The sequence below is a fragment of the Neovison vison genome, chromosome 7, assembly GCF_020171115.1.
Source record: "Neovison vison isolate M4711 chromosome 7, ASM_NN_V1, whole genome shotgun sequence".
NCBI lineage: Eukaryota > Metazoa > Chordata > Mammalia > Carnivora > Mustelidae > Neogale > Neogale vison.
In genome coordinates, this window is record NC_058097.1 from 3,901,853 (window position 1) to 3,925,938 (window position 24,086).

Sequence of the window (24,086 nt, forward strand, 5' to 3'; positions counted from 1 at the left end):
CAGGGTAACTTTCAAGAAAAAAGGACACAGTCTTCGGGAAGCCTGGGTGGCTCAGTGGGTTAAGCCGCTGCCTTCGGCTCAGGTCGTGATCTCAGGGTCCTGGGATCGAGTCCCGCATCGGGCTCTCTGCTCAGCAGGGAGCCTGCTTCCCTCTCTCTCTCTCTCTGCCTGCCTCTCCATCTACTTGTGATTTCTCTCTGTCAAATAAATAAATAAAATCTTTTTTAAAAATTTAAAAAAAAAAAAAAGAAAAAAGGACACAGTCTTCAAAGGAGTCCAGAAGGAGGAGGAAGTGACAAACCTGGAAAAGGAGAGTGGGAACGAATGGTCCTCCCAGATGGGATGGTGAGGAACTCGGGACCATCCTCTGAAAGTTCATTTTCCTCCTTCCCTGCTGGTGAGTGGTCACTCACCAGCTCAGAAGGCGGACACACACCCACTCCCAGCTCTAGCGGGGAGCCTGACCTGGCCCGCCACCCTCCTGCCCACAGTGCTTGGTTCAAGGGAGACCCAGAGGACACAAACCGCAGGATACAGTCAGGAACTCTGGAACACACCAGCACTCTCTCGTCCTGGTTGGTGTGGTGTCGGCTGGACACGACTCTGAAGTCTGCATCTGCTGTGACCATGGTGTCATTTGGAGGAGAACCAGCTTTAGGAAAATGCTGACACAACAGAAGTGAGAAGAAACCAGGTTCTCAAAGACACCCCTGGACTGACTCAGCCGACCAGCCCTGAAGCCCAGCCTCCCTCTGGGATTTCGAGCTCCATGAGCCCCGAAGTCTCCAGTATACAGCCCAAGCCAGTTCGAGCCCGCCTTTCTTTTACTCGTTATCAAAAACACCCGAAGCCAGGAAGGAATGAAGTGGGCAAAGCAGGAGATAAAAGGCTTCGTTCAGGAGCGGCGCCCGGGTTCCACAGGAAGTGGGAGCAGTCCAAAAGCCAAAACCAGGTTAATATGAAACTAAGCCCTAGTCATTGCTTCCCCACGCAGAATGGCCTCCACCTTCCTCTCCATTTGCCAAAATCCTCTTACACCGTCAAGGCTACTCATCACTCATCTCCTTCACTCTCTGAATTACTGGTGCAGAACTTAACAGGAGCGCCGCACAACTGCTCGGCGCTCAGCTGCACGTCTCAGGACGTGCCCTGGCTGGTCTCTAGGCCTCAAGCATGTGCTTAGTCACCCGCTGCCCACACAGGTTAAGAGCACTTCGGTTACCTTCCCGGATAGCTCTAGCAGCAACTAAAACAGGTGGCCTCACCAAACATTAACCAGCTTACTGACAAGTATTTTATGAAAGAGCTTTCTCAATCTTTCTCAAGTATTTCATGTGTATAACTTGCCTCTGAACAAGTCAGTATGCAGTTTTAAAATCCAAACACTCAGGGGCACCGGGGTAGCCCAGCCTGTTAAATGTCTGCTCAGGTCATGATCCCAGGTGATTCCGGAGTCCTGGGATCGAGCCCTGCCTCAGGCTCTCTCTGCTCAGCGGCAAGTCGGCTTCTCCCTCTCCCTCTGTCTCTCCCCCTTGCTCATGCTATCTCTACTCCTTCTCTCTCTCAAATAAATAAAATCGTTTTTAAAATAAAAATTAAAAAACAAATCCAAAAATTAAAAAAACTTCATGTTTCCAGGGCGCCCGACTGGATCCGCCGGTAGAGCACGAGCTGTTGATCTCAGAGCTGTGCGTTTGAGCCCCGCGCTGGGTGCAGAGACTACTTAAAAATGAAATCTGGGGGAAAAAAAAAAAAAAAAAAAACCTTCGTTTTAAATTACCACTAATTACTTAGTATTAATTATTAGCAAAATATATCTCCCCCCACCCCCAAAATAATGATTTAAATTCACCTTTCAGGTTACTTCAATGCTTTAAGTAGTCACGGGAAATAAGATAATTCCCAATCAGAAACAACTAAAAAATGTATCCAAAAACTGCCCATCGCTGCTTTTGTTTAAAGCTTTTATTTATTTGTCAGAGAGAGAAAGCACAAGCAGGGGGAGCAGGAGGCAGACAGAGAAGCAGGCTCCCTGCTGAGCAATGATCCTGATGTGGGACTTGATCCCAGGACCCTGAGATCACGAGACCAGATCAGAAGGCAGACGCCTAACCCACCAAGCGGCCCAGGCGCTCCCCAGGACCGTTGTTAGTATGTATCAAACAACTTGTGAATCCACACAGTATTTAAATACTGAAGAGAAAGTTTAATAAGGGAGAACAGTCACAACATAAGTTGGAAAAAACACTTTACTGAAACACAGAGCGTTCCATGACAGAATACAATACATTATTAAAATAAATCACGATGAAGCTGCCTGGCTCCCTCCACATCCCGTTTGGTCACCCAAAGCCTCGTCTCCGCTCAGTGCCTCTCTGCGTCTCAGCCGCCACACTCTGAAGCACAGGCGGCCACCGCAGCACTCTCTCTGAAATGGGAAGGTCAGTTTGGTCCTGGGCACAGCCTGCCACGACTCCTCAAGAGAAAGGGTCCCCTCAGAGCTACGAGAGCTCCGGCTCCGGCACTCACCTACACCCAGACTCATCGGCAAGTCCCCCCAGCTCTCTCTGCACCTCCACGTGGCTGTGCTCACTGGGGTGTCCCGCACCCCAGCGCACCCGGGGCTTCTCAGTCACTGCCAGAGTCTCGGCTTTCCCAACTGTCTCCCCAACAAACTGCGGAGTTACTCACTCTGGATGGAAAGCGCTGACTCGTCTCTCCCACCCTCAGCCGGGGACCCCCTCAGTGCCCGGTCTGCGCGCTTCCCTTCACCTGTGTGTGCCTTCATACGTGCTTACCGAGCGCTGGTCTGTTCTAGGCCCCGGAGATGATCACTGAACAAAGCCAAGAAATCCCCGCTCTCCACAAACTTCTGCTCGCCTCGGACATACAGTCAGGCTCTCTACCTGGGAAGGCTGACGGCTCTGTGGCTCCTGAACCGGGGGAATGAGCGGCATCTGCTCTGACCAGGTCAACAAAGGACGGCTGCCAGGGCCCGCTAACCGGGCACAGGAGAGCGGCGCTCAAAGCCCGGCACTGGCATCAGTAACTGTCCTCTGATCTCAGGAGTCCATTCACTGAGAAACAACCCAGAAAATGAAACAAAATACCTCATCATCTGACAGAGAGGTCAGTCACCTGGGCTCAAGAAACTACACAACAGAGATAAAGAGAATAATGAAAAGCCCTGAAAGAAGCTTAGAAGGCACCCATGCTTTTTTTTTTTTTTTTTAAGTACCCTCTACACCCAATATGGGGCTTGAACTCACAGCCCTAAGATCAAGAATTATTGCTCCACGAACTGAGCCAGGTGACCTACCCATTCGTTTTTCTTTTTACAAGATTTTATTTATTTATTTGAAAGAGAGAGAGCAAGCGTGCACACCACACACACAAGCAGGCGGATCAACAGAGGGAGAAGGAGATGTACCTCAGTCCCAGGACCCCAAGATCACGACCTGAGGCAAAGGCAGACACTCAAACTGACTGAGCCTACCAGGCACCACCACCCCCCCCCTTTTTTTTTAAGATTTTATTTATTTATTTGACAGAGAGAGATCACAAGTAGGCAGAGAGGCAGGCAGAGAGAGAGGGGGAAGCAGGCTCCCTGCTGAGCAGAGAGCCCGATGTGGGGCTCAATCCCAGGACCCTGGGACCCTGAGCCCAAGGCAGAGGCTTTAACCCACTGAGCCACCCAGGCGTCCCCACCCACTCATCCTTAATGCAGAAATTATAATCAATCTGAATACTTCATCAGCAGCCTACCCTTCTTATTCAGGTCTCATTACTAGAAGGTATTTCTATGAAAAACCAATCTGTCCCTCATGGTTCTGCACGCCGTGGTCCTAAACTTCATTTCCAGAATGAGAAACACCAAAACAACCCCATATGCAATCCTGAACAAAGTGAATGACAACCAGGTGTTCTGTTTATCCTCCAACTGGTCCCTTCAATAAGTCACTTATCCACTGCACACACAGCAGAGGCAAGACGCTGTGCTGACAGCAGAGGTGCTGGAGGAGAACCAGACCTCAAGAAAGCCTTCCTGGGCCACTGGGTCACTCCCAGGGTCCTTATTCTTACCTCAGAGCACCTGCCCAGGCTCTAGTTAGACAATTACAAGTGTGGTGTTCCGTCCACCAGGCAGGGTCCTCTCTGGGCACACTGCCCATACAGGGCCTGGAAGCCTGCAGGCCTCCATGGACGGCTGACTGACTGGCAGAGGAAACACAGGGCATCTCCAAAATCAAAGTCCACAGCGGCCTTGTGGCTCACTGTGCATATTACGAACATGGCATTCCTCTCCTTTTTCACAGGACAGTGAAGGACTCACAAAGCTAATTCAAATCTATGTTTTCACCCAAAAAGAAATCAATGTCAAAGAAAGAAAATGACAACATACTTAGAAAGAAAAGCCTATTTGTTCAATATGTGCCCTGGGATAAAAGGTAAACTCTCTGCAAACTCAGCTGTGGTAATTCTGTGTCCAAGACTAGTCACTGCTAGGATACTGCTACAGTGTCATCGTGTGTGAAGTTATAGTCAGCTAAGCTTCCAGCCAAAACACAGATAATGCTTTTCAGATTAAAAAACAAAAACAAAAACCAAATCTCTCTCTTCCCTCTTTCTCACTGAACACTACTCAAATTAAAATTTAAATTTGTGTTCCTGGCACTTAACTCATAATACAGTTGTGGCATGGAAAAGCCAAGAGTTCAGTAAGAAGATAGAACCAAGAGAAGAGAACCAAATTATTTGATTTATTTTTTAAGATTTTATTTATCTGTGTGTGTGACAGAGAAAGAGACAGCACACGCGCACAAGCAGGGGGAGCAGCAGGCAGAGGGAGAAGCAGGCTCCCCGCCAAGCAAGGAGCCTAACTCAGGACTCGATCCCAGGACCCCAGGATCATGATCCAAGCCAAAGGCAGACACTTAACAGACTGAGCCACCCAAGTATCCCAAGAGTAATTATTTTAGGGACACCTGGGTGGCTCAGTCCGCTGAGCACATGATCCTCATTTCAGCTCAGGTCATGATCTTCGGGTCGTGGGACAGAGCCCTGAGTTGGGCTCTGAGCTCTGCATGTAGCCTGCCTGAGACTGTCTCCCTCGCCCTCTGTCCCTCTCCCCACTCTCACTTGATCTCTCTCCCTCTCTCAGCCTCTAAGTGAATAAATAAAATCTTAAAAAATAATAATTATTATTATTTTAGCACGTTTGTGGAGAACTGGAGAAAAGAATTTCCTAAACTGACAAATCCATGACCAGCAACAAAAAAAGGTACCAAGAATTTCTGAAATCAGACTGGCTTAATACTGTACATACAACCTCAGAGAAATTTTGATGACGACCGGACTTCAGGATGAATTAGAAAGTTCAGCCCAGCTCTCTGGGACGTCAGATGGACCCAGTTCCAATGAGCCGCACCATCCACACTGGGTTCTACCCACAGCAGGGCTACAGCCCTAGGGAATGTATCTGGACTTAGATACTTTGTAACACACAAACCTTACCAACTGCACTAGCACAGGGCAAGAGCTGGATAACTGTTGCTGGAAAGGACTTAATCAGAAATCTCCATCTGAAGACCCGATGTGACAGATCTTCAAAGGAGCAAAGTTTTCAGGTTTTTCATGCTGGTTCCGTTCCCACAGTTCATTCCACTCAGTGCTAAAATCAGACAACGTGGCCCTCACAGCAGTACATGCACATATTCTTGCTGTTGTTCACACCTAACCTAGACGAGAGAAGTTTAAAAATTTTATCCAAAATATGATTGAGTGAATCCTCTCCGTGGTAAAGTGCTCAACAGATTAAGTGAAACATGCTGGCAACAAAGCCACATGGAGGCTCTGAGGCGGCTGCCATATCCGCGCAGGGAACTGCCTAAAAGCCACATGCGGGGGCCTGCCCGGAGAACTGGCTGGCCCTCGGGGTGCCAGAGGATTTCCAAAGGAGAAGACAATGACCAAGAGTCACAACATAAGAAATACCACCACACAAAATGACTCTAAATTTCGAACATCTACTACAAAAGGACGGAAGGGAACCATTTCAACCTATTAACCTCATTAAGTCACCTCACAGTTGTGGGACACTACCAGTGACATGTGTTTCTTATATTTTCTTTATTTCCTAGGATCGAAAGGAAAGAACAAATCCTTGTTTTTAAAGGTGACCCCCCCAAAATAAAATGAAGAATGTCCCCAAATGGCCTTCCTTAACACATCTATCCAATTATCACTGAGGACAGTCAAGGGCTATTTGCCTTGCATTAATCCGCCTCAGATGTCCCGAAAAGAATGCCCTACTTTTTCCCCCCTCAAAGTTTTGGGGTTTAACATGTTTGGGGTGAAGCTAGCGAAGAGTACATTCCCAGGTCTGGAGGACAGCCAAGAGGGAAACCTCTGACAGCCCATGAAGGACCTCAACGAGCCCCTGGAAACCATCTCCACCAGAAATGCCACACAAAGTGGTACCACCGCTTTTTTAAAACCTGTGGTTTTTGTTACCAAAAACCGTGGGTTCCCACAGACCCCCATCTGCTTACAAGATGAAAGGCAGTCTTTGGCTTGGACTCTCTCAAGGTCCTTCAGCTCTGCTCGGACCCCTGTCCCACCACGTCACCCTAAACATCGTTTCAGCCACAACCCTCTCCCAGGTTCCTAAACATGCCTCGGTTTTGGCACTTGGTTCCTCTGCATGCTCTTTCCCATATGCCCTTGTCCTCAAGCTTCTCTGCCCAAATGTCACCTTTTTAGAAGAGACCTTTTCCCAGCTTCCCGACACTCACTCTTCCGGCTCGATCCATCTTACACCCGAGTATCTCTTGACCTTGCCACCCCTCTCCGCTGCACTCTCCCTCTTTTTTTTAAAGATTTTATTTATTTCCAGAGAGAGCCCCAGCGCACACGCGCGCACAAGCGGGGGAGCAGCAGGCAGAGGGAGAAGCAGGCTACCAGCTGGGCAAGGAGCCCGAAACAGGACTCCATCCGGGCACGCCAGGATCATGACCTGAGCTGAAAGCAGACGCGTGACTGACTGAGCCCCCCAGGCAACCCCACGGCACTCTCCCTAAACAGAATTCCGGAAACCCTCCTACCTGATCTTCCCATGGCCACTGTGACCCCCTGATACCGAGTCTATTCTGCACGGGGCTCTCAGAGTAAGCCTGCTCTGCACCGTGCCCATGTGGTTCCATACTGTACGAGCCCCTCCTTCCATGTTTTTCTCAGGATAAACACATTAACACCTAAGAAACCCTACAAGGTAGGACAGACGCTGGTCTGCCTCTCCTGTCCGGCACTGAGCTCTGCGTACACAGGCTTTCTCCGAGTTCTCTTGGGCGCTCTGAACACCCTCCAGCCACAGGGCCAGTGCGCAGGCAGTCCGCAGTGTCTCACACTGTGCATCTCCCCTAAGGCGCCACTGCCAGGGAAACACATCCTTGACTTCCCCAAGCCAACAGACTGTGTCCTCTTCCTTTGGGACATGCTTCTCAGCTTGGAACGACACATGCATTACTGTGATTATCTGATCAGCAACTGTGTCCCTCGCCAGACAGGAAGCTCCCTGGTAGGAGGCACAATGCTTGTTTTCACTTGTCGCCCCATCCTCAGTGCCTGATGCACAGCGCCTCTCAATAACTATTCGCTGAACGAACGAACAAACGAACGAATGAATGAATGAATGAAAATTCGCAGCCATGTTCTTCACACTTCCATTAGAGGAGTTACCACCAGAAATCAGGATTCACTGACTTGCCCATTTCGCTCCCCTCTGCTACTCTGTGAACTTTTTCTAAAGCACCGGAACTCTCTTCAGCTCTATATTCCTAATGCCCAGGCGCCACGGATTTTTGTTTGAACAATCACAAAAGATACAAAGTCCTTTACATGTGGTTCTGAATAAAAGTGTCTGATAGCTTGCAAAATAATCAAACAGAATGCTACCCCAGGAAGGCCTGATTTTGCATTTTATTAGAGTCAGAGGTGGTTTAATGCTGTTGTCTCTGGGGAGAGGGATCTGAGGTGGGCAATGGAAGAGTGTTCTATTTTCTGCCATTGTAGCGCTTGGATTAAAACAAAGGGGAAGGAGAAGAAAACCCGATTTTAACAGAAGACAGGAGAAAACCCAGGCTAATGACCAATGCCCCCACTATTCACTCAGGCTGGTGACCTACCAATCTCTCCAACTAAGAAATGGTTCATCCTCTCTATAATCTTCTCTAGTGAAGAGGGGGGCCAAGAAACAAGAATCTGAATGTGATTAACATCTTTTCACTATAGAAACTGGATGGCAGAGCTGCTTTAACTGAGGAGTTGAATTCTTCAAAATACCATTCCTTTAAAAAAAAGGGGGGGGACATTTTATTACTCAGAAATTTCTAGAGCACCTCCACAATTCTTGGTATACTTTAACCTCCAGAACATCTGCTCCATTCCCTGGAAAAATAAGATAAAAAGAAAACTTACTGTGCTTGAAGAGATGCCTTCAAAATTTTTTGAAACAAGATTTGCCCCCAAACAGTTCAGTTCAGTGACCATCTGTTTAGACACACCGTACAATGGAACAACAACAAAAACGCCCAGCAGAAAAAAAGCACGAAACCCCTGGAGTTTGTCTTTAAAAAAATCAATAAGGACACACCCACACAAAATTTAGTAATGAGTAACATATTAGCAACTCTCAGTAAGATTCCCGTCTTTAACCATTACAGCTGAGGTGCGGGCACCCGCATGGCTCAGCCAGCAGAGCACCCAACTCTTGATTTTGGTTCAGGTCATGATCTCAGGGTCTTGGGATGGAGCCCCAAGTCAGACTCCACGCTCAGCAGAGTCTGTTTCTGCCTCTACTCCTCCCCCTGCTCATGCACGCACGTGTGCACATACTCCCTCTCAAATTAGTAAAAACTTTAAACATTTCTATTTTTATTTCATGCATTCACTCATTCCGTAAACTTTCGCTGAAGAAGTGCTATGGCAAAGTCACCGTGTGAAGCACTATGTCTTTGCCAGTCTCTTGTAGAAAAGCAATTTGACAAAGCAGAAAAAACAAAGAATTTGGAAGTCCAAAGACCTGCTTGCCAGGCCCTGATCACGCACTTAACAGCCATGGGACTTCAAGTCACAAGGTGCCAGAGTCTCACTTCATTCATCTGTAAAATGGTGGTGACACCACACTGCAGAGTGGCCCAAAGGATCAAACAAACTACGGCACTTTACGAACTATGAAGTTTACACACAGCACGACATTCCTCAAATGTTGATTACTGCAACAGTTAGTGTTTTATTATTAATATGTTCTTCTTTGTCCAATGACGGGATCCACTCGGAAGACCCACTTCAGGTCTCAAATAAATATACGCATCTTGGGGCGCCTGGGTGGCTCAGTGGGTTAAGCCGCTGCCTTTGGCTCAGGTCATGATCTCAGGATCCTGGGATCGAGTCCCGCATCGGGCTCTCTGCTCAGCAGGAAGCCTGCTACCCTTCCTCTCTCTCTCTCTCTGCCTGCCTCTCTGCTTACTTGTGATCTCTCTCTGTCAAATGAATAAATAAAATCTTAAAAAATAAATAAATAAATAAATATACGCATCTTGGCAGCCATCGAACTGGGATTACTACTTAAAAGTATCAAGAGACATACTTTACAACCCCGGGCGAGACTCTCAAAAACCCCAGAAGAGGGGTGCCTGGGTGGCTCAGCCAGTTAAGCTTCTGCCTTCAGCCCAGGTCACGATCCCACCATCTTGAATTTTCTTGGGATCAAACCCTCCCTGGGCTTCCTGCTCAGAAGGGAGTGTGCTTCTCCCTCCCACCACTCTTGTGCTCTTCCCCTGGCACACTCTCTTTCTCAAATAAATAAAATCTTTAAAAAAAAAAAAAAACTCCAGAATTCAATTTTACCGTTAAATTATCTTCTATTCCCCCTAAAGCTTCAACGCGTCCTATCAAAAAGAAAAAAAAAATTAAGACTTTAAGAATGGGTAGAGTATTTTAATGCCATAAGATGAAAGTCTCAAGAGAGACACTGCTTCTCTAGAATTATGTCTAAAATAGAGGAAACGCAAAAAACACTAGAAATCCTCTTAACAGTTATTAAAATACCAAATAAATTCATAAGTTAATTAGTTCTAACTAAATTTAAATGACTATAATAAAATTTAAAATGCACTCTTTATATCCAAGGCAAAGGATGTCATCATGTTTCTGTGATGAATGCAGTGAACAATGCAGACAGTAACTCGTTACACAAAAGGCAAATCAAAATTTTCTACACAGAATCATCTTACATGTTCTTAACCAACTCCATTTAACAAGGCCTGTGGCTGGCAAATGTAACTTATACAGACCCAGAGCTTTATTCGATACATTTACAACAGGAGTATTTTTGACATGTACTCATAACGCAAAACCACCCCTTTCTGGGGCGAGTGGGAGACCTAAGTGGAGAAAACAGTCTGGATTTATGTGTGATTTGTCCCCAACTCCAGCACAACCAGCAGGTCTCATCTCAGAACAACAACTAAGGGGGGGGGACCAACACATCCACCACTCACGGCACCCCACCCTTCCCACCCCAGCCAGCAAGCTGTCTGCATACAGCACAGGGAGTCGAAAACATTTTCTTTTTTAAAGATTTATTTATTTGAGAACCAGAGAGAGAGAGAGAGTGCGCGAACAAGCAGGAGGGGGAGAGAGGGAATCTCAAGCAGGTTCCACGCTAAGCACAGAATCCCACACAGGGCTTGATCTCACGACCCTGAGACTGTGACCTAAGCTGAAACCAAGAGTCAGATGCGTAACCAACTGCACCACCCAGGAGCCCCAAAAGAATTTTCCTCATAAAACAAGAACAAATGGCAAAACAAAATGAGGGAGGAAGGGAAAAAGACAACTCGATGTAAAAATCAAGCACCAAGAGTACAAGAGCGGGGACTCCAGCCTTTCTACGGGGGCTCCTTAGAGCGCCAGTTATGACACTCTTGAATCAGACGGTGCAGGCTGAGGAGATGTCCCTCCAGCCAATACCAAAAACATAAATCAAGAATGAAGCTGAAGAGGCGCCTGGGTGGCTAGTGGGTTAAAGTCTCTGGGTTAAAGTCTCTGCCTTCGGCTCAGGTCATGATCCCAGCGTACTATGACCGAGCCCCGCGTCGGGCTCTCGGCTCAGCGGAGAGTCTGCTTCCCTTCTGCTCTCTCTGCCTGCCTGTGATCTGTCTGTCAAATGAATAAACAAAATCTTTTTAAAAAAGAAGAAGAACGAAACTGAAGAAGGACAACCCATAAAGCTGCAGCCAGAGCCCAGAAGGGAGAGGTCCGAGAAGCCCCGAGTAGCCAGCAGGAGCATGGGGACACTCGGCGGCAGGCACTAGGGCAACACTCCCTGCACATACCATCTACCAATTCTCCAGTAAGCCAGAAAAGGAAACACTGGGAGAATATGCTCTAACCCTCTCTGCACCCCTCTCTGCACCACCTTATTCTCCCAGTCCTAAACCACACCTCTAGGGTCTCTACACCTGACCTACTCTATTGCCAGAAGAGGACAAATGGAGAAGCACGTGTGTCAAGACAGGGCAGAATGGAGCTATTAGCCAACAGCTTCTGGTTTCTCAGGTCTTCTGCTGAAATGGGGTCACGCCTGAGGGGCTTTCGGAGAGAAAAGAGCCAGCTCAGGAATAGTCTACATTTTGAAGATCCACATCCAGGTTTATGACGGATTCTACAATGTCTAATCCTTAAAACAACGACCATGAAATACCCCACTGGCTACCTTTTATGTCGCCTACACTAGTTCTTAATTCGGTCTGTAATGACAAAAATGGTCACGAACAGACCTCTGGGGGGGCTCACTTCAATAAATGGGCAAACTGCAATCCAAGCACATGTGAGTCTTTGGGAGTGAACATCTACACTGCTGAAGTAGCGCTGAAGAGACAAATGACAGTAATTCAGTGGCCCAAGGCCAATAAATTCCACTGCCAACAGATTTATCTGTTTTGTACCACTGTGATTCTTGCATGGGAGGCAATACATAGAAATGTAACTGCCTAATTACAAATCCAAAAGCAAGCTCTTCCTACAATTTCATACTTAGTACAATATCCGTAAGAAATGTCCTCAGCAACCACCTTTAATGATCCGCTTGAAAAACCAGATCCATTAACAGCAAATACTCACACGTCTGAAATCAGTAAAAACACAAAGACAAACAAAAAAGAACTGTGATATAACAAATAATTCAAGTAGAGATGATACTTTTCTCAACTACGTTAATATTATTCTCTGAACATGGCACAAAGTAAACGTGTCACTAGATTTGTCATTAAATAATCATTAAACCTTATAATTCTTTCCTCCTTTCCGTTTTCCTATGTGAACCACTACATAAATCACGCGGACTGCACATAAAAGTGCACTGGAATGTATGTCCTAACTTTTGCTCTAGAAACGAATTTCGAACAAGGCAGGTCCGCTTAGCATTCACTGTAATTTCAGTGAATAGTGGTCCCAACTAGACAGCTCAAGAGCCAGAGGGCTCGGCCCTGGCTCCGCCTCATCTGACTGCGGCTCCGTAAACCACAGCGGCAACTGTCAACTCACAAACTTTAAATGGCGTGTCTAGTCTTAGGACACGTTTCGGTATTTTGCTGTCACTGTGAAAGGAAAATCAGGATCTCCAAATATCCTGCATTTCAGATCATTTTATTTAATTCAGCTGCTCACTATGTGAGACTCCAATAAAAATGTATCTTTTGAGAATTACTAATAGAGCTGTCAGTTATAAACAGATACTCAACGACAGAGTAACACTCTGCCATATGCTGTAAATTGGATCCAAGAAATTCCATAGTATAAAAAGTGGGGGCCCCACTACTGTGCGGAAATGAAAAGACTGGAGTGAGCCCGCTTCAGAGGACCAGGACAGGAGAAGCCGGTGTGAAATACAAACACGGGGTAGGAGGCGCTGTTGAGGGAATTTCACTACAAGTTCAATGACCACAAAAATCTCTTCTGGTTTAAGGAAGAACTGGTCATTTCAAACTAATTATCTCAAATCATTTCATCAGACAACAAATATTCATAAATGAGAGATGTACTCACACTTCAATGGAAAAGTTCATCCTTTGTGTTTGTTAAACAAGCTACTGGCATTAGAAATGTTTCCAAGTTCTGCACTGGTTCACTTCAATCCAGGGAACAAGGTTCAATCAGTAATATGGAAATAGGATATAATCTATATAAATTTTCAAAACTGAACCTGTAACAATTCAATTTTAATATAAAACCCTTACTATTAACCTGTGATTGTCATTCCCAATCGTAAACAAGTACTACCCCAACACCGTGCTTAGCACATGGTAAGTTATCACCGCTGAATGAATGACCACCACTGACTCTGCAGGATCCCCAGGACGGAAGGAAACTGAAGGAAAACAAATTTCTTAAAATACTCAGCCTGACTCAAGCAGGATACAATCATGAAAACCTGCTACACGATTTCATTACTTGGTTTTATTGCTATTCTTTAGAAAAGAAAAGTAAGAGAAATCAAACAAAGGATTACTTTGCCGCCTTCTCTATGCTAGAGCTTAAAATCGCTCTTAAAAATACACCCAACAAAAGAATAAACTCAGAAAGTTGCTAACATTTATGTTATATTTTCTAAAGATGTGTATAGGTAATATTGTAGTATAAAACATAAATACTAGGACAATGAATGCAAACGAAATTACAATTAAGTCTACGTATTGTCGCTGCTAATCACCATTTCAACCAATCTGCATTGTAATGGACTGAATTAGGGGCACCTGGCTGGCTCAGTGGGTGGAGAGTGCAACTCTTGATCCTCAGGGTTGTGAGTTCGAGCCCCACAGTGGCTGTAGAGGCTACTTACAAAAATAAAATCTTGAAAAAAATAAATAATGGACTGAATTATCCCTAAACATGCTTTCTTCGTTTCTGAAAATCACTGTGTGTATTACATTACACATCAGTCCACAATCAATCTTGTACCATGTTTTTACTAATTTTAATGAGCTATTCACATTAATATTTAAGTCTTGAATGCGGCAAACACCAAACCTCTTAAGAAAACATTTCAATTATACCTGTGTAAAAATTATTCAAATATTAAACCTCTTTTTTGTGTTCAAAGAACTATCCTAAACATTCACAAAAGCAGATGGACAAGTGAACAGAAAGTTAAAGGAGAAAACTTCTACCGCAAACTACAGTACCAAAAATTTGACAGAATTCCAGATTCCTGTAAGATCTCATTTAAAAAAAAAAAAAAAGGCTTTAAATTTCTCGCGTTTTAAATTTCACGACACGCGTTAATTACAATAGCTATGAAAATCGACTTCACTTCCCAGAGAGCGAGAAAAACCAACAGCCTAGAGAGGGTTCGTATTTACCGGCCACCAGTTTTCCCAGCAGCTACTTTGTTTCACCTTCCAGTATTTCACTCGAAAGCACCCTGCGATGGTATCAAGTGCAGTAATTTCTAGAAATTAGACGTCAAAAAGCAGGGGTCTAAAACAAACTTGAAAGGTAATAATACCCCATGAGTAACTATAATGGGGAGGGGGGCCTCGACTCTAGCACGTCCATCTCCCTGGCAGAGAAGGGTGCGTGCTACCCTTCCTCCGCAACGGCGTTATTGTACGCGGCCCCTAAACTTTAGAGACAGCTGAGACCCGGCGCGCTAGCGTTAGCCCGGCGGAGACGATTCGTGCAGAAGATGTCACTCTGATGCAAGTGAAAGTACGGTCCTGGAGACTCAATTTCCAGTTCTCTTTGCAACAGTAACCCAAGGCTGCTCCTCAGGGACTCGAGCCCACGAACCCGAAGAGCAGCAAGCCCCCCGCGGTCCATCACGCTGAGGAAGCGACCTTTGGGGGCATGGGGGCAGCGAGGCACCCCCACACCTTGGGGTCCCACTCCTCGCGGAGGGGCGAGCCAAGGGCCTGGAGGGGCCCTGACGCTGCGGGGCCTCCCGAAGCCCCCCGGCCGCCTCTCTGGGGCGCCCAGGGCCCCCTCCGCACCCCCGGCTCCCCCGCGGTCCACTCGGGGGTTAACCCCTTCGCGCCCCCCGCGCCCTCCACAGGCGGCCCGGCGCCCCTCCAAGGTGCTCCCCCGCGGCAGGACCCTGAGGGCTCCGCGCGGGGCGGCGGCGGGCGGCCGGGGCGCGGCGGCGGCGGGAGGCCGGGGCCTAGTCCGGGGCAGCGTGTCCCGGCGCCCTCCCCCACTCCCACACGCTCGCTCCGGGCAGGGTGCGCCCGCCCGCCCCGGCGCCGCCCGCCGCGGCTCGGGGCGGCTCCCGCCCAGGACGCGGGCCGCCGGCTACCTGCGGGTTGCGGAGGGCCATGGCGACCCGTTTCAATGAGCCTCGGCGCTCGTCCGACTCCTCACGCTGCTTCCCCCGCCGCCGCCATCTTCTCGCCCGCACATACACACTCGCATCGGCCGCCGCGCCTGCGCACTGGCCGCGCGCCGCGGGGCGCGGGGAGGCCGGGCGCGCCGGGAGCGTGCTGCGCATGCGCGGCCGACAGGTGGGCGTGCGCGGCGGGAGCCGGCCCGGTGGCGTCTGGGTCCGCGCCCCTCCGCGCTGCGGGCGGCCGGGCCGCGCACTGGGGGGCCGCGGGGTGCGGCTGCGGTGCGGACGGGGGAAAGCACAGGGTACGCAGGTGATGACGCCAAAGCGCGCAGCCGGCCCGGGCTCCTCACCTAGTGGGAAGCCGCCTGGGACCTGGGTGAGACTCGGGACCGTCCGGAGCCTGAGGCCGGCCGGGGCCCGGGAGCCGCAGGGTCTCCCTAGGCCGGGGTCTCCCGAGGGAGCGCCAGAGGTCCCGGAGGAGTTCCCCTGCTGACGGCGATGACACTTCCGCCCGTTCATTCATTTGTGCAGGCTCATTCCCTGCACGTCGCGCGCCCACCCCGTGCCACGCCTATCGCCGATCGCCGGGCGGTGGAGGAGATTGAAACCAAACTGGGCTCTGGGGCCTGGCGGACAGTGAGCGCTCGGGAAGCGCTGCCTGGCACACGCGCACGTGCACGGTCGCAGTCAGATCGACCTCGGGGTCACCGACCCCAGAAGCAGGAGGCCCCCCGCGCGACCGCGCAGTTTCCCGTCGGGTGTGGCCCCTCTCTGAGCGTGGGACTGCAGGCAGGCCCCCTCCCTTCCTCAGCTTTGTCTCCCTCGCCTGCGAATGAGACGAATGCAATTTCTTAAAGGGTTTCGGGGAGGATCATATTAGATGAGTGTGAACAAAGTGGGCAAAAGAGCCAGCTCCCCCTCCCCCCCAAAAAGTAGCTTCCGAGATTATGACTCACACCCCTTATCCTGGGTCTTACTTGCTCAACACGTCCACAGCCAGCTAGGACCAGACCCCGTGCTGAGCTGCAGAGATGAACAGTAAGAGCCATTGCTACCTTCTGTTAGGACGAGGGCCCGGTCTTTTCAAAAATGGGACACCGTGAAAAATATCGGGGGGAGGGAGGAGACTGCTCTAAAGTGTAACCAAAAATATAACCAAATACAATCTTGACGGGATCCTGGTGTGTTTTTTAAGCGAGGAGATACCTTTTGACAATCAGGAATTCGAGTATGGCTTGCTCTTGGTAATTGTAATGGTATACTAATCGTTGCGCACGTGTGAAAGAATGTTCTTATTGTTCAAATATGCCTCGGAAGAATTTAGGGATGAATGTCATAATGCCTGTGAGTTCTTTTTTAATGGTTCAACAAAAAAACAGTGTATAAAGACAGGCAATTCCACATAGAGAAAAAGCAAATGAGGTAGATGTGAACAATTGGGTCAAAGGGGTACTCTCGACTTTTCCTTTTCTGTAGGTTTGAGAAAGTATATAACGAAAAGCTGGGGGAACAATATACTATTGTATCCATGCTATGGTTACAACAGTAAAATTTTATCTGCCTCTGGATAGTCAAAGGGATATAAAAACCCAGTGATGGCTTAGGATGCTGGATGTCTGATTTTTATTTTTTGTTCAAAAAATAAAATTTTTTGTTCAAAAAATAAAAATCAAGTAGGACATAATTCTGATTTTCAAATCACAGAGATATTAATGCATGGTTTCAACACAAGGAGGTAGATGGTAAAAAGAAAATATTAGCCGTTACTCTGGGCCCAATAATGCTGACTAGGCCCTAGTATTTGCAACCACTGTAGGGGCACTGGAGGAACCCAGAGTCCACACAGATCTGAATTAAAATCCTGACTCCTCACTCACTGGTTGTGTGAACGTCAGCAGGATACATAACCTTGCTGTGAATCTTTGTAAATAGAAATATGGTTGGCAAAATAATACCAGCCCCTCTTCCTATCCCAAAGATGTCTACGTCCTAATCCCCCAAATCTATGAATACATGACCTCACATGACAAAAAGGACTTTGCAGATGTGATTATATCAAAGACCTTGAGATGAAGAGATCAATCTGGATTATCTGGATGGTCCCAGGTAAGCACAGGGATCCTTACAAGGGAAAGAGGGAGGCCAGAGAGTCAAACAATCAGACAAGGAAATGTGGCAACAGAAGCAGAGTTGGGAGAGAGAGAGATTGATCTGAGAACGAGATTGCTCTTATGCTGCTGGCTTTGAAGGTGGAGGAAGGGGCCAGGAACCAATGAATGCAGGCAGCCTCTAGAAGCTGGAAAAAAAGGAAACATTTCCTCCCAGTTGTTCTGGAAGGAACTTAGCTTTGCCCACACCTGGATTTTAGAACATCTTCTGACCTACAAAATTATAAAATAATCATTTGTAAACCAGCAAATTTGTGATCATTTGTTACAGCAACAATAAGAAATTAACACAAGGAATAATACCACCTACTCTGCAAACATGTTGGCAGGAGGAAATGAAGTAATGGCTCAGCAAATGGAACATGGGGCCTGGCAGTTTCTAACTACCGTTCAACAAACAGAAGGGACTTTTTGTTATATCTAGGGAGGGCGTAAGTGTTCTGCAAAGAGGTAACATTTGAGCTAAGTCTTGAGTAGTATGTGTGGAGATGGGACCCACATTTCCCCATCTCTGCCCAGCAGAGAGGGGCACCTGGGTGGCTCAGTGGATTAAGCATCTCTCTTCGGCTCAGGTCATGATCTCGGGGTCCTGGGATTGAGTCCTGCATCGGGCTCCCTGCTCAGCGGGAAGTCTGCTTGTCACTCTCCCTCTGCCCCTAACCCCCATTCATGCTCTCTCTCTCCAATAAATAAATAAAATCTTTTATTTTTTTTAAAGATTTTATTTATTTATTTGGCAGAGAGAGATCACAAGTAGGCAGAGAGGCAGGCAGAGAGAGAGGGGGAAGCAGGCTCCCTGCCGAGCAGAGAGCCCAACGTGGGACTCGATTCCAGGACCCTGAGATCATGACCTGAGCTGAAGGCAGCGGCTTAACCCACTGAGGCACCCAGGTGCCCCAATAAATAAAATCATTTAAAAATGAATAAATAAGTACACCGATGGAGATACATGGTCTGACAAGCAGGAGTTAATTCCTGGATCCCAGAGGACAGACTATTTCTATTAGGCCTTTCCTACCTGGAAAGTTCTTTTCTGGAACTCTGATAGTGTGGAGGACTACGACTAGCTGTATGACCTTAGGCAAATACATAACCTCTCTGGGTCTGAAAACTGGAAGAAACAATACCTGGCAGATATCTAGTGAAAATGAATATAGTAACAAGATAACATAGGTCATTTGGTTGATAAAACATCCAGCAAACAGTAAGAGCCCAGTAAACACCGGAAACTATCATTACCCCCAGACTCCTTGCAAAAGAAAGTGATGTTTGCACAGAAAGGATGTAGCGCATTTGATGGGATTTATTCAAGCTTTCAAACAAAAATTGGAATTTTGGGAAACATATCCACCATTATGAGCTGGGCAGGCAGCTTCCCAGTACTTAAAGATTTTTCTGGTGGGATTGGTGGCGATAGTAACAAGTGCGATTTTTTTTTAATAATGAATAATGGAACATTTCAGCATTTGGAAGACCTGCATAATTCAGTGAATCAATATTTTCCAATGATCCATGTGGGGTATTATAAAATCACACATGAGTAAAAGACCCATTCAAGTACAAGACAAACCAATGGATTTTAATCTAACAGAGTACAAAAAAAGTTCACTGATGTGATTTCACATTCCGCTTTGCAGTTTTTCTTTAAGAAATCTGTCCACTGGTGCACCTGGGTGGCTCAGTGGGTTAAAGCCTCTGCCTTTGGCTCAGGCCATGATCCCAGGGTCCTGGGATTGAGCCCCGCATCAGGCTCTCTGCTCAGCGGGGAGCCTGTTTCTTCCTCTCTCTCTCTCTGTCTGCCTCTCTGCCTACTTGTGATCTCTGCCTGTCAAATAAATAAATAAAATCTTAAAAAAAAAAAAAGAAATCTGTCCACTTTGGGCAGTGATAAAAAAAAACCACAATTATCTAAAAACATCACTCCTAAAATAAATTAATTAATAATAAAATAATAAAATAAAATTGATTAAACAATAAAAACATCACTCCTTTTGAGGAATACACTTTTTTTTTATGATTTTATTTATTTATTTAACAGACAGAGATCGCAAGTAGGCAGAGAGAGACTGAGAAGCAGGCTCCCCGCTGAGCAGAGAGCCCCAGGTGGGACTCAATCCCAGGACCCTGAGATCATGACCTGAGCCGAAGACAGAAGCTTTAACCCACTGAGCCACCCCGGCCCCCGAGGAATCCACTTTTTAGGAAAATACCCCTCCCTTCCTTTCCTAACCACATTCTGTGTGTGAGGCTGGATTTTCTTCACAGACCTCAATCAGAGCAACATATCACTACCGACTGAATTCAGCCACAGATGCGGGAACTCAATTGTTTTCCTTTAAGCCAGACATTAAAGAGCTTTGCAAAAGTCCACCATATGGGGTCCCTGGGTGGCTCAGTCAATTAAGCAATACTCTGGGTCTCAGCCCAGGGTCTGGATATCAGGGTCGTGAGTTCAAACCCTGCATTGGGCTCCATGTGGGGGGTGGAGTCTACTTAAAAAAATAAATCTACCATAGTGCCATCTTCTCACCCAAATTATTTACTTTGGAAAGTAGTTTTTTTTTTCATTAAAAAAATGTTATGGGGTGGGCTTTGGTGGCTCTGTCAGTTAAGCATCTGACTTCAGCTCGGGTCATGTTCTCAAGGTCCTGGGATCAAGCGCAAGTTGGGCTCCCTGCTCAGCCGGGAGTCTGCCTCTCCTTCTGCCCCTCCCACTACTCATGCTCTCTCTCTCTCTCTCTCTCTCAAATAAATAAGTAAACTCTTTTAAAAATATATTATTTTTATGTTGACATACACTGCATTTATGATTAATACATTTCTTGACTTATTCTTTAAATGTCTCGGTTTTCATTCCTAAATGGAAAGAAGCAATAAGCATAATTTACAAAAATAAAGTCTTTCTGAGAGTCAGCAGTAATTCTGAAGAATGTAAAGAAGTTTGAAAATGACAGCTCCCAAACCCCAGGCAGGCTGCCTCTTTGCTTGGCTTATCTGCCTGGAACTTTCTTTCCCCTCACTCAGCTTTCTGATGGCTACCATCTCTGAAAGGAGGTCTCTGGCCACTCTGTTCCAAACGGCCACCTCTCCACCTGTTATCCTGCTTTATTTGTCTCCAAAGCACTCAGAGCTGTGAGTCTGTGGAATCTTTACTTTATGTGTGGATCCTCTGTCTCCTCCCCTAGGACCCTAAGCTCCAGGAAGCCCAGGGCTAGATCCTATTCCCTCATATTTTCCCAGCATCTACAACAGTTCCAAACATTTGGTAGGCACTCAATACATATTTTTTGAATGAGTGAATGAATGAATGGCCTCATTTAATTCTCACCAAGAGCCAGCGAGGTGGATGCTATTGTCTTCCCTGTTTTAGAGCTGGGGAAACCAGAAGAATCCAAGCGACCTGCCTAGACTTGCACCTCTAATAAGTGGGGCAGCTTGAGATGAAAAACAGGGGTGTGTCATATGCAGAATTGGGATCTTATTCGGAAATTGAGTCAAGCCAAGTACCATACAAAGGCATTTTTGGGACAATGTGGTAGTCTAAGTGAGGCATGGAGGAGACCACGGAATTACTTATTAGAAAATGTGTGAGGTGTGCTGGTGGGATCGAGGTTCTGTTGGAAAATACCCCTTCCGGTTTGGGGAGGTGGACACTCTAGTACACAGGGATGAACTCTGTGAGGGATGATACTTTAAAATATTTGAGGAAAGCACAGAAAGAAGAAAGAAGATGGGGCAAACACGGCAGACTGTCGGCAGCTGTAGATGGTGAGATGTGGGGGTGTCTGTTCAGGTACACAGAGAAGCCGGTGGGAAGATGTGCCGGACGGAAACCCCAGTAGGGGTGAGGGGAACAGGAGGGGGCTGGCCAAGGTGGGAGCCTGCAGACTGGGCTGTGGGGTGGTCCCCTTGGAGCAGAGGGGGACCAAGAAGGGCTGAGTAGGAGTCGTCTGCGGCTACAGCTCGGTCTTCAAAAGTTTCCGTTGGTGGGGGGGTTGCACCTGGGTGTCTCAGTTGTAAAGCAGCTGCCTTTGGCTCAGGCCATGATCCTAGGGTCCTGGGATCGAGCCCCACATTGGGCTCCCTGCTCAGTGGGGAGCCTGGCTTCTCCCTCTCCCACTCTCCCTGCTTGTATTCCCTCTCTCGCTGTGTACCTGTCAAATAAATAAATAAAATCTTTAAAAAATAATAAAATGAGACTTCGTGTGGGACCATCGAGGAGCCCCTGAACCACGTATCTCATCAGGGGGTCCCACATCTCTCAGGAAAGAACTTGCCTACTGTGAATGTTCCAGGGCTGCCGCAACAAGGTATCACAGACCAGGGGCTTAACCAACGGGAAATTTGTCCTCTCACAGCCTCGGAAGCCACAAGTCTGGAATCAAGGTGTGGGGAAGCGGGTGTAGGCTCCTCTGTGTCCCTTCATAAAACCGACACAGAGGACTTGTCATCCCGAGCCCAGAGGAACCTCAGGAGGTGCCCTTGACCCCCTGACTGTGGCTCACTCCACAGGACCCCTCTCGTGAAACCCGTTCAGTACTAAACACTAAGGCCACACTCTGCCAGGCTGCCCTGGGAGCACACGGGGACCAGCCAGCCAGCTCCTAGCCTGTGCACTGGCCGTGGCATCCTGAGCGCGCCCACTCACCTTTTCATTTCTTCTCGTTCTCTTGCTCTCCCTCTCGTTTTTGGTGGCAGAACTCTTAGAGTTGAAGTGTTTTAAGGATCCATACGACACAGCTCCTCACTCACACATTGTCCTTATGCCCCTGTCCCCACCCTCCCCCGGGTGTGACACAGTCCCAGACCAGGATGCCACCACGGTCAGGGTTGAGACCCTGCTAAGGGAGGACAGTGAGGACAAGGCGGGGAAGAACCGCCGGTCTGCTTTGCATCTTCAACACTGAAGGCAAGCCCCCTGGACACTGGCGCCGGACCCCTGGTTTTCCAGAGCTCGGGTCCCAGGTAATGGGGACGGTCCTGCCCGCCGCACAGGATGGATCCCGGGGTCAGCTGAGACACGAATGTGATGCGACTCCAGTCTCGTAAAATGAGCCACTAACCACGGCGCACTCGCATTAGTAATGAATTCAAGTGGCAACGTTGCAATTTGATGCCTTTCATTTGTCTCGGTCCAGTCCCCCTTATGAGCCTGCCCTTTTCTTTCCCACCCAGCCAAGAAATGCTTGTTTTTCATTGACTTTCAGCTAACTTGGGTTTTTCTTGTCTGCCAGACAGACAGCTCAGAGTGGGGGGTGGGGGTGGGACACCACCATCACATTCTTCCAATCTCTTGTAGCCTACAAAAATAAGTATATTGATCCTGTCCCTCCTCTGCTCAGGACCCTCCACTGGCCCTACACAAGGCCCTCCACAATCTGGTCCTGCCCCCCACCTTCTCCTTCTCTCCGTAACACCCTCTCCACTCTAGCACACTGGCCTCCCCACTGTTCCTCCTGCCCCAGGACCTTAGCACTTCCTCATCTATCCACCTGGAATGTCCTCCCCACATGCCCATGGCTACTCCCTCACTCGCTCATGAGGACTTCTCTGCTTCCCCTTGATAAAGTGGAATGCCCCCCGCAACTGCTTATCCTCTTCTTCGTTTCTTTTTTCTCCTGAGGACATATCACTCCCATACCTATATTTAATCTATTTTCTTTAATGTATGTCTTGGCCCTAAAATGAAAAACAGCTCCATGAAAGCAGAGTAGAGCCCAGGACAACACCTGTCACCTAAGCTTTCCATAAATATGTATTGATTTAATTAAGTGCTTGGTTAATGAGCCCAAATGGGGTCTCTTGAGAGACTAGACAAGTCACTTTCTTTATCTGGGGATTCTTTAGGGACACTTGGAGGATGTGCCCAAATTTCTAAGATCGCTTTTATCTCTGACAACCATTACCTCCAAGCAAACATCAAGATTTTGACTCTTCATCTGTTAGTTCCAAGCCTGTTTTTTACTTTTTTCTTTTTTCCACTTGAGATGTGCTCTAAAGCCTACTGGCCTTTAGCTCCACCGCACTCAAAGTGACCCTAGGGATTTCTTCCTGCGTTGACACCCCCAGAGCCATCTGGGTGGAAGATTACAGGCAGCTGCCCATTCTCTGACATTCTGCCTTGAGACATGGAGTCTGCTTCCCTGTCCTGGAACTGCTGGCCCCAGGACTTGCTTTGACCAGCAGAATGTAGTGCAAGCGACACTGTCTGTGTTCCAAGGCTGAGGCTTTCTCTCAAGTACTTGGAGGATTTCTTCATGGAGCTCAGCCCCTGTGGGGTAAGAAGCCTGAGCGACATGGAGAGGTCACATGGGGGAGAATGACATGTTCCTGCCCTCCCCCTCAGCTGGGCCCGCAGCCACGGCCACATCTACTGGCAGCCACGTGTGGGAGCCCCCGGGATGTCCCAACCCAGTTGAGACCCCAGATGACCACAGCCCCAGCTCTTGCTGCACAGAGGAAAGAAGGTCCCAGTGGAGCCCACCACATCGTAGGAGCTAAGTTGTGGTGGTTGTGTTAAGCCACTATATTTCTGG

At 47.8% G+C, this 24,086-nt stretch overlaps 1 protein-coding gene across 2 annotated transcripts in view; it reads right to left on the minus strand.

Moving 5' to 3' along the window:
* USP10 (ubiquitin specific peptidase 10) overlaps positions 1-15,471 on the minus strand; it is a 71,408-nt gene extending 55,937 nt beyond the window's left edge. The window contains exon 1 of one of the 2 annotated variants that reach the window (XM_044255626.1): positions 15,353-15,471. In XM_044255626.1, coding sequence (XP_044111561.1) covers positions 15,353-15,373 — 21 coding nt within the window. In that variant the 5' untranslated portion in view covers positions 15,374-15,471. Of the gene's footprint in view, positions 1-8,475; positions 8,548-15,352 lie in introns of those variants that run through there. The other variant, XM_044255625.1, reaches the window with a different exon arrangement.
* Positions 15,472-24,086: the final 8,615 nt, after the last annotated feature.